Source organism: Elgaria multicarinata, chromosome 3 (assembly GCF_023053635.1).
Source record: "Elgaria multicarinata webbii isolate HBS135686 ecotype San Diego chromosome 3, rElgMul1.1.pri, whole genome shotgun sequence".
Classification (NCBI taxonomy): domain Eukaryota; kingdom Metazoa; phylum Chordata; class Lepidosauria; order Squamata; family Anguidae; genus Elgaria; species Elgaria multicarinata.
The window spans coordinates 2002995-2014546 of NC_086173.1; the positions used below are offsets into that span (position 1 = coordinate 2002995).

Genomic DNA, 11552 nt, shown 5'->3' on the forward strand with positions numbered 1-11552 from the left:
TGAGCGTGCAGCTGTGGAACGAGAAGTTCTGACTGTTCCATCCATCTTGAATTCTCAGGAGGATGTTTCCCTCCTTGTGGGAGGCTTCTGCTTTGACTTTGCTCTCAGACCTTCTGGCTTTGCAAAACTCCAGGACCCCCTCCATCAGATGGCTGAGGCAGCTGAGATCAAGCGGTGGAGCAGCTGGTAAGGGTGTAGGAATGGACCTTATATGCTCCCCCCCCCACACACACACACACTATGTGGCAGGGAGAGGGCGCATGTCCTTTCCATATTGCCTGTAATAGAGGTAAGCGTGGTACTGGAGCTCAGGTAAGACCATGCGAAAACAGGTGCCGTACTGGGCGTAGGTGAGGTTCTGCTTCAGGCTGTACCCCAGAATGGTGGCGCTGCCTGGCTGCCAAGGCCGCAGGTCATCAGCCATATCCTCTGGTCTAACAGAATCCCTTGCCAGGCACCTGGCCACAGTCTCCCGCAGCAGCCCCCGAAAGGTGTCTAACTCTCGCTTCATGCGCATGTAGCCATAACGCTCCACCTTGTGCCAGAAGACACTCTGGAAATATTTGTAGAGTTGAACATCAAACCAGTTCCAGGCTTGGATCTTCTGGACCATCACCTTCGAGAGAGGCTCCCCCTCCTTCTGGCGGACGTTGAGCCTGACGTACACCAGTTCCTCCATGTCTAGTCCTAATAACTCCCGGGCCAGGAGCAGAGACTCGTCAAAGTGCTCTGCAATCATCACCAGGTGGAAAGTCTGATTGAGCCTCTCCAGCTCCCTGAGCCACTGGTTGCTGGACGCTTCCTCCTGACTTGCATCCAAGCCCAGGTCAAAGGCCATGGGGTTCCTGGCCAGCCCGTTGCTCACATCCTGGGCATTGTAATACTGAGCGGATGCCTCCAGGAAAGCAAGGAGGGGCCTGGAGTGGTTGGCCAGCGGCTGGAAGGCAGGCACCATGTTGCGGTAGTAGTGGAAGACAGATTCAAAGGTCTGCACCGGGTGGCGCAAGATGGTAAGGAAGATGCTCTGGGGCGGCATGAGGGCCTGCACCGCCCCGAGGTCTAGCCTCATGTGGCTGCACAGCAAGTTGTGATGAGCCGCCCCGGGTGGGAGGTCCTCCACAAATGCCCTGGAGAAGCGCTCTGGGTAGGCGAACTGGTAGGAGTAGAGGGGGAACGCCACGATCAGGTTGTGCTGCTCGCTGGCCCGGAAAAGGATGTTTTGCACTGTGCTGCTGCCTGTTTTATGGGTCTTCAGAAAGACGACGTTGAGGCCCCCCTGCTCCCCGAAGCCAGTCTTTCCCGCCACCTGCTGAGCAGCCAGGGTGCGAGTAGGCGCGCTCTTCCGTTGCAGGCTCAAGAGCTCTTCTCCAGGATTGATCCGTAGTACTTCTCTGCAAGAGAAGGCCGCAGAAGCAGGGTTACACTAGGGTGACCCTATTTTGGAAACCAAAAAGGAGGACAACATGGTCGCCCCCAAGGGGGCGTGTCCAGTACCAAGGGGGCGTGCCCACCCGAACATAGCCTTGGTCACATGTCTGATTTTACAGCACACGTTTAAGACAAATCTGTTCTACATAACATCTTAATGTTAAAATCACTGAAATAAAGAACAAGTGAGAGATTCAATGTATCTGAAATTAACTTCACTCACTCCTACTTTTGTAGGTTTTGCTGTACTTTGAAGCTTTTGCTATACTCTGTGTGTTACATTCTCCCCTTCCCTCAAATATCTTTTCTGACTATCTTCACTCATTGCAAGCTGCTGTTGTTGTTAACAGGGTTTGCTACTGGCCCCAGATCTGTTTCAAATTTGGTATGGCTAAAGCTCTACCTAAAAGCTATCATGGTGCCAACTTTCAGCTCTTTATCTTTAAAAATGACAGTTTAAAAAATAATAATTTTAAAACCTCAATTTTTTAAAAAAATCCTAAAAAATCAATGGATGAACAAAGCTGTTTAAAATTTGGTATCACTAAAGCCCTTCCTAAGAGCTACCATTGTGCAAAGTTTCATCTCTTTATCTTTAAAAACGACAATTTTAAAAATAATAATTTTAAAACCTTAATTTTTAAAAAAATCCTAAAAAATCAATGGATGAACAAAGCTGTTTAACATTTGGTATCACTAAAGCCCTTCCTAAGAGCTACCATTGTGCCAAGTTTCATGTCTTTATCTTAAAAAATGACGGAGTTATAAGCATTTTTGTTAATTCCCATTAGAGCTGCTCTTTGGGGAAAAAAATCCGGATTTTCCCCTCCCTCTCCCGGATTTGCCATGAAAAACACGGACAAGTCTGGGCAAATCCGGTCATATGGTCACCCTAGGTTACACTGCAAGGCTTGGAGTAAAGCAGCCCTCCAGATGTTTTGGACTCACAACTCCCACCATTCTGGAGTTTTGGTCATGCTGGCTTGGGCTGACAGTAGCTGATGTCCAAAATATCTAGTTGGCACCCATTGAGGGAGGCTGGGGTAGAGGGACTACGTTGCAGAGCGGAAATGTACGGTAGGACCAGGGTTTGAGGCAAAAAAGCAGCCTGAAGCTACTTTGTACAATTTACATACCATAGATGATGGAAGCTGGTCTTGAGTTATAAATCAAATAATTTAGTCTCCTGCCCCATTATGTCCCACTTCAATTCTTCAAATTCCTGACACCCAAAACATGACCATGATAAATCACACACACACACACACACAGCAGCAGCCGCATACTGAATGCACCCATCGTTCAACAGACACACTTTTTTATTTTGATGTTTTGCGTATAAAACTTGATAACGCTGTTTGTGGAATGCACTTGTGTTGCTCTGTGCCCAGGGCTCCCAACTGAGAGATTATTTATCATGCTTAGCTGCCTGTCAGTGTTCATAATCTATCCATTTTATAGCCTCTTTGAATCTTTCCACATGTACTATCTATTCCATTGTGAATTTGGAAAGTGTAAATTCTGTCCAGCATAAGGGCTGGCTCGTATATACACAACATACTATTCAGTGACTTGATGACTTGACTTCAGAGTCAAGCCACACTAGTGTTTCCCAAAGTTTTGATAAACTGGGATGCAGTGTAGCTGCTTTTCTGGAAACAATTAAAATGGGAGGCACACGCTTCACTCTTGTACCCCGAAAGAGGCCTACGTTCAATTTCCCCACTGCAGAATGGGCTGGGCATCCTCATGGTGCCTGTGGGAGATCCCAGTTAATCCTGCTACCCAAACTGTGGGCTGCCTCCTTTGCCCAGCCCATTCTCCAGGATGAGGCGATGCTCGCTTTTAGGGCCCTGGTGACGTTTCCAGGAGCGCCTGGCCCTGTCGGTTTTAGTGTAGATTAGGGAATACCAACGCAGGTGTCCTCTCTCCCTTGCAGTGGTGCAGTTAAGTACCTTTGAGTCCCTGGTCTGACTGGGGTCTCCTGTTGAGATGGGTGTGTGTATTACTCCACGATCTATGAAGCCTGCCTTGCTGGGCTTGGGGGTGGCAGGCTCCTGCTGGGTGGCATTTGCCCCATTGTTCCCTTGGGATGGCATCGGTGCCCGTAGTCTAGCAGAGGAGGAGATTAGTGCTGGATAGGACCTCTTACCAGGTATAAAGTCATGCATCCAACAAGGTGCCTTTTCACACTCTAGACACATCAGAGAAAATATTCCATATGGTCAATTCATAAGGCTTAAGAGAAATTGTAAAAAAGACTCAGATTACAAAAATGAATCCGATAGCTTATATCATGTATGTCTACAAAGAGGTTATCCAGAAGGAACGATACAGAGAACTAGAAGGAGGGTGGATAACGTTAATAGAAGCTCCCTATTGTTACCTAAACAGGAGATCCAACAACAGAATAGTATGCAACTTACCCTTTCATAAGATCAGCATGTCCTTATGACACTCCATAAATAAACATACTGGTATCTAGTAAAGGATATAGTGGGATGCAAAGAAAAACCTTATATGGCTTATAAAAGAACTAGGAATATAGGCGACTGGGTAGTCAGGAGGGACACATCAAAGCAAACTAACAACTCTGACAGACAACCTCTCTTACCAGGACTAGGACCTCCTGTGGGACACTTCCCTTGTTGTCATTGTAAATATTGTGAGCTTTGCTTCAAATTAAAACATTTTGTGAATCCAACAAATGGGACACAATATACACTGAGGGGTTTCACAAGATGTAATACTAAGTGTGTTGTGTATGGCATACTTTGACCCTGCAAGAAAGTATACATAAGAAAGACAACAAGGAATCTTAAGATCTGAGTAGGAGAACATATTAGTAACATGAAACATGAAATTGTGGGAGCACCATTAGTACAACACTGGAACTGTAAATCTCATAAGATTAGTAAAGAAAAAGACTGTCAGGATTCTTTTAGAGAATCCGCAAAGCGGATTCTGAGGTTGAATACAGTCACTCGCTTAGGCCATAATGAATCTCTTCATCTTGTGGTACCGCTTTGAAAAACAGCTGTTTCCAATTACTTCCTGTGCATTCAAATACCCAACACCTTCTCTTGGAGTTAACTGAGCATAAGAGACTGAGGGGTATGAAATGGAAGAGATACATTGCATTTTGTATAGTAAGTATGTTTATTTTCATATATGTGAACAGTTGTAAATCGCTTCTATGTTTTGAGCCTCTCATTTTTGATATGTTATTCATTTGTAATATTTTATAATTTTATATGTTTATATACACTGGTAAGATTTTTGACATACAATGCTGACCAGGTGGCTCTATAAATATTACTATACATGTTGTTGCTTTAGATCACCCTGAGGAAGGACCCAAGGGTCCGAAACACGTCGGAATTTATAATAAATAACCACCTTTGTTCTACCCCTTTGCCTTTTTTGGCATCTCTGTTGGGGTTTCCTCCCCTCCCCCCCCCCCCCCCGCTGTACACATGAGAACATAAGAAGAGCCCTGATGCTGGAACAGACTGAGGGTCCATCTAGTCCAGCACTCTGTTCACACAGGGGCCAAACAGCCATCAGCCAGGGACCCATAAAGCAGGTCCCACCAATGTTCCCCAGCAATTGGTGCACACAGGCTTACTACCTCGGATACTGGCGGCACCACATAACGACCAGGGCTAGTAGCCACTGATAGCCTTCTCCTCCAGGAATTTATCCAACCCCCTTTTACAGCCATCCAGATCAGTGGCCATCACTACATCTTGTCATAGTGAGTTCCATCATTTAACTAGGCGCTGTGTGAAGTCCTTCCTTTTATTTGTCCTGGATCTCCCACCCATCAGTTTCATGGGATGACCCCATTGGGTTCTAGTATTTTGAGAGAGGGAGAAAAGTGCCTCCCTAGCTACATTCCCCATATAATTTTGTACACCTCTATCATGTCTCCCCTTAGCCTCCTTTTCCCCAAGCTAAACAATTCCAGCTGTTGTATTCTTCCCTCATAGGGGAGATGCTCCAGCCCCTTAATCATTTTAGTTGCCCTTTTCAACACTTTTTCCAGCTCTATATTTTTCTTTTTTTTAGGTGTGGTGACCAGAACTGTACACAGTATTCCAAGTTTGGTTGCACTGCAGATTTGAATATAGGCAGTATGATACTGGTCGTTTTATTCTCAATTCCTTTTCTTATAATGCCAACATGGAGTTTGCCTTCTTTACATCTGCCGTACACCGGGTTGACATTTTCACTGTGCTATCCACCACAATCCCAAGATCTCTTTCTTGTTCAGTCATTGCCAGCTCAGATCCCATCAGGTTATACTTGAAGTTGGGTTTTTTGGTCCCAACGTGCATCCCTTACACTTGCTTACATTGAACTACATCTGCCATTTGGATGCCCACCCTCCCAGCTTGGAGAGATCCCTTTGGAGCTCTTCACAATCCCTTTGTGTTTTAACAACCTTAAACAATTTGGTGTCATCAACAAACTTGGCTACTTCACTGCTCACTCCTAATTCCAGATAGTTTTGAACAAGTTGAAAATAATTGGTCCCAATACTGATCCCTGTGGGACCCCACTATTTACTTCCCTCCATCGGGAGAATTGACCATTTATTCCTACTCTCTGCTTTCTGTTCTTTAACCAGTTACTGATCCATAAGAGGACCTCTCCTCTTATTCCATGACTGCTAAGTTTGCTCAGGAGTCTTGGGGGGGGGGGGGCGCTTCATCAAAAGTCTTTTTAAAGTCTAAGTAAGCAATGTAAATTGTTTACCTGGATTTACATAGAAGGTGGAGGGAGAGGTTAGGAATGCAATAGTGTATAGAATAGATGAACAGAGGTTTAGTTGGTCACAGGCACAAACAAAACAGGATTTCCTCCCTTTTCCAATTCAGCAGTTTGATATGGTAGAGTGAACCCCTGCCCCATTCTGTGTAATAGGTAAAATGACTTTGAGCTTCATTGAAGAATACATGAAGTGGCATAAGACAAAATGATGCTCATTTTATGGTGGTTGATTTCCCTACTATTATTTTTCCACAGAGAGGTAAGTCTTTTGTCTGATGGCTTTATGTCCATGGACCAGGCAAAAGAAAAGAAACCTCACTTTTGAGCAAAGGGTACTTCCAGAGAATTGCAGATGTGTAAAAAGCAGCATAGTTCAGACATATAGGGAAAGGCAACTTGGTCCCCTCCAGCTATTTGTGGCTAGTTTTTGTAATCCCTGACCATTGACCATGTGGGCTGGAGTTTATGAGACATGTAGTCAAAAACATCTCGCTGCACAGGAGGTCTGCTGTTAAATAGACTACTGCACGTGTCATGCCTTGCCAATCCTAACTGGCAATGCATTGGAATATAAATATGGATATGGAATATAAATATGAAATATAAAAATGGAGAAGTGTGACCAGATTTACTTGGGAAAATAGCTAAAGACTCCTGTAGCCTGTTATGGGTTTTTTTAAAAAAAGTTAACCCTCTTTCTTGTCAGCAAATAATGGCATTTTAAGGCTGCTAGTCTTTAAAAGTTGAAAGCATTCTAATAATATTTTGGGACTGTAGTTTGTATTACTTTTATGTAACTACCTGCAAATATAGTACTGATCAGTTTAATACTGTTCCTAGACTTTGAAAACCTGTCTTTGATAACAGACATCTTGCCCACTTGTTGCAACACCAGCGTTTCAGGCACAGCTGTCAAAAGCATTCGTTTTTCGCACTCCCTTATCCATACGTATTTAGTGTACTATATTTAGATACCAGACTAACTTCTGCTGATGCCTGGTTTCTGAAAATGCTACACAACAGCAAATCTTCCAAAGGGTGCACTGCCCCATGAAGGTAACTCTGACCATGGTTTGTACTATATGTTTTAGTTTGTTTGGTACAAGGACACACAGCCTTTTGAAACTGCTCCGCTGGCAGAGGAGTGGGGAAGAATCTTTATTTTTGCCCTTTGTTATGGGAGCCCATCTGCCTGTGAGCCCTTCACAAGGGCCTGGGCCTGGGCCTCTTGTCCTGCATAGTGGAACAGCTTCACAGCTCTGGTCTATTGTCAAAGGTGTGTTTGCCTACAACAGCCTCAGCTCTATCCTTACGAAGAGTGGTCATCCTTCACTCTCAACATTCCTTGTTACTTAGACCTTCGGTAATCCCATAAATACCAGCCTGTAGTGGCATATAAGGCACACATTAAACTGAAAACATTTTGCTACGGCTGTCGCTTTATGTCCTTTGTATATGTCAAATAGGAAACCTCACCAGCACCACCTATTACAGTAACCTCATCATGTAACGTGTTTGTGTACGGGTGGTTAGAGCAGGAGCAAGTAGAAAGTAGCTCAGGATCCACCAATAGATCTCTGGAGGATCAGCAACGGTTTCTGATTCTCAATGGTTTGACTACTGAATTGAGGAGAGTTTAGGGGAACCAGTAGTGTGCAAAAGGAAAGGACTGTAACTTCACTTCTGGAACTGAAAACAAATTTCTATGCTCTGTATGTGCTCAGAGTCACCCTGGTTTTGTTTTAGTTCTAAGTGTCTGTCTTTTGCAGCTGGCTCTGGCTGGTAAGTCTTGGGGTTATAGTAAAAATATTAAGTAGATCCCACAAGCCCGTGTCTGGGTTAAAGGGTGGCAGCCAGCAATTTCAGTTCAGTAAACCAGGTCGAGCTTTCATGTGAAGTAATGATTCCAGAACATTTGAGATCTACAAGCTCAATCGCAACTTTTAAAGCTCAGCTAAAAACTTTTCTTTTTCCTAAAGCTTTTAAAACTTGATGTTGCTCGGACTTTATACTGTTAGTTTTACCCTACCCTGTGCCTGTTTGGTGCATTCTCTTCCCATCCTTATTGTTTTATTATGGTTTTATTAGAATGTAAGCCTATGCGGCAGGGTCTTGCTATTTACTGTTTTACGCTGTACAGCACCATGTACATTGATGGTGCTATATAAATAAATAAATAAATAAATAATGATTCCTGACAGCAAAGCTTTTATTGCTCTGCCCCACAGACAGAGAGGCTGATAGCCCAGGGATAAAGCTTGAGTAGCTACAACCCCTTTTAATACAGTTTACCAGTGACTATTGAAGTAAGGGAGAAGTCTCCAAAGGAAGCCAAGGATATGTTATCCTCTGCTAATTTGGCCTTATTTGCAAGCCACGAACTCCAGGTGCTGTTCCCCCAACACTAACGTGGGCCCTATTCTGGCAGGGTGCCATGCTACAGAGATCACAGGGAGGTGGTGGTCAGGTAGCGACAGCACAGGTTTTGCATTCTTGTTGTAGTCCCGCAGGCTGCACGTGCATTCAAATAGATTTGGTGCTACAAGTTCCAGTAGTGATATTAGCTTTCCAAAAGGTGTATATATTGGTCATGGGAGACGGGGCGAAGGTACCATGAATATGATGGACACCTAGCAATTTAGACCTATGGCTTATGCCCTGCCAGAAGAACCTTTTACAGTCTCCCTGGGTCAACAACTCTCTACTTTCCACACCTGCGGCAGAAACGGACCGCGACGACGTCTGAAGGAACAGAAACTTTTCAGAACACCAACTTCTGCACAACAAGCCAGCACTGAGTGGCAACAGGTGCCAACATTGAAAAGAGAGTGCAGCAGAGCCGCTGGCTGCTGCAGAGAAAACACTACGCCTAGGGATCTGTCTGTCTGCCTAGCTCTTTCGTAGGGTGCTTAATTTCCAAACGAAGCTTGAGGCCATTCCTTGTAGGCCGGCAGCCCTTCACCCTCATCCCAAATTCAAGGGCACTGGGTGTGGGTTACTTACTGGGGAGGGAACAGCACTCTGCACCTGCTCAAAGATACAGCTCTGTTGCCTTGGCTATGAGCCCCAGCCTGCTGAACTCAAGGCGAACCATTGCCTCGCCACCTCTGTGAGAAGCCTCCCACCCCACCACCCACTCCCGGCCAATACTCACTGCTTGGTCAGCTGCCTGAGGAGCAGCAGCAAAACTAGGAAGATGGCAGCCAGCAGCCAGGAGCGGTGCTTCCAGATGGCAACTGAGAGGCAGAAGCGGTTCATTTTCAGAGCCACAGTTATCCAGGACGGCAGCAGCCACTTTGGAAGTCAGCAAATTGGGGTAGAGGCTCCCTGAGAAGGCGGCCCTCCCCTTCACAGCACTGCCCAGCTCCCAACCATCGTCAAATCAACGCTCTGACGGAGTGGCGACTTAAGCCTCTCAGGCAATGGGTGCCTTGCCTCAACTCACCTCCCTAAAGCGGCTCAGACCCTCCACAGACCATTAAAAGAAATACCGAAACCAAACAAACAGAAGTGGTGAAATGTCAGGCTTGTGGCCTCAAGAGAGCAACTGCTGCACGCTAGGGTCTTTCCAACACGTGAACCAAAATTTAGAAGATGCTAGCATGATCCCACCCTCGACCAGAGACTAAAGGAATTCTACTGGCGTCCAATCTGTGCTAAGCAGTACCAAAACCCATCAACTAAAGCCAGCACTTAGTCTTATTGTACTCAAAACTTTGGGAAGTAACACAGCAGCAGGATAGCAGAGACATCTACGTACAGACGCATCCTGCAGTTAACACTGCAATATTTGCAAGGGCAAGAAGCTACCCTGGGGGGGGGAAAGGGTTGTAATCCAGCGGTGTCAATTCCACAAGCACAAAGATTCTTTCCCTTGCAAAAACCTTGTTTTCATCCCAGTGTCAAATCCAATACTTTGATTCTGCCGGTGCAAGCACTTGCACAATTTACTGTAACTGCATTATAGTTTGCAATAGCTGCTCTGCAAGCGCTTGGGCAACAGCTAGTGGAACATGCAGCCACTAGCAGAATAATTCCATTTCTTCCACTGCTGCTTCTAGCATTATGCTGGATACAATCCACTATTTAGGTTCTCTCCAAAAGGAGTGGGCAGGACGGTGGCCTGTGGCGCATGACACCCAGCTGGCATTTCCCCCGCTCTCTACCTTGGCCTCTCCACACTTCAGGTTTCCACCAGCAAAGCTATACACCCACTTCAGGATTAGAGATTCCAAAGCCATTTTAAGGCCATCACCAAGCTGCCTTAACAAGTTCCCGCAGGGTCACAAAGCTAAAGCCTCCAGCTGGAACGGCCTGCCTGCCTTCTGTGGTCTGCCGTGGGGACCATTTACTTTTGTCATTTCATGCAGTCCAGTTCAGACAGAATTTGATTGTTTGGTTTGCATCTACACGGTGTGAAAATGCACAGGTAGAGAGCATCTTTAGAATGCACCAATGTCCCCAGAGAGCAGAGCAGGGAACATAATTATCACCTATTCCATTTTAAGTATATACCACTGCCACTAATAATAATAATGATGATGATGATGCAAGCAAATCTGCAAACATCTTATTTTGAGCACAGCCTCAGGGAATGATCTTGGAACAAGCCGCAAACAAGTCCGCCATGTTGCTTGCAGGTCTATGGCAAAACACCTGTTGCTTTGCAATTTGAAATCTGATACAGCTGTGCAGCGATGCAAGAGAGAGAGTATGTAGTAGTGCAGGACATGGACGCTCTGGAAAGCCGTAAAATACTAGCATAGAAACGTTTGCCCAGTTTGCCCCAGTGCAGAACCCTGTGCCTACAGCGTCTTCCACTCTGAAACTCGTTAGCACAGCCAAGGCCTCTTTTCTGTTAATTAGCTAGAAATGGTATTGAAATGGTGGTTTAATGTACTCATTTAGTATATAATATAGCACTGCCTTCTCCAGGAATGCCCTTCCTTCATAGCCAAGATGCTCCTACGTTTATTCAGAAATAGCTGTCCGAACTGTTAATAAAAACGGCCTACGTTTTTTGCTTCCTTTTGAATGCAGGTAGGAATTAGTGACAAATTGACTCAAGATTCCCTCTCATTTTCTCTCTGCTTAATAACGCTATTTTGCCATTTTAAAAAGTGAAGTAAAGTCTCCCCCCACTCCTATGGAAACAGGCACTGGAGGTAAGAAAGGCTATTCAGCAGGCAACTATTAGGCTACTCACCACTAATCCCTGCTCACTACGAAGCAGTGAACCTGTAAACAGAAAATGTTTTCATAGAATCATAGAATAGCAGAGTTGGAAGGGGCCTACAAGGCCATCAAGTCCAACCCCCTGCTCAGTGCAGGAATCCACCCTAAAGCAT

At 45.2% G+C, this 11552-nt stretch overlaps 1 protein-coding gene across 1 annotated transcript; it reads right to left on the reverse strand.

Moving 5' to 3' along the window:
• Positions 1–238: 238 nt before the first annotated feature.
• LOC134396507 (galactosylceramide sulfotransferase-like) lies at positions 239–9536 on the reverse strand. The gene is made up of 2 exons (XM_063123020.1): positions 9359–9536; positions 239–1391 (listed from the first exon to the last, which is right to left on the reverse strand). The coding sequence occupies exons 1-2, from the start codon at positions 9460–9462 to the stop codon at positions 239–241; spliced, it is 1257 nt and encodes a 418-aa protein (XP_062979090.1). The 5' UTR covers positions 9463–9536.
• Positions 9537–11552: the final 2016 nt, after the last annotated feature.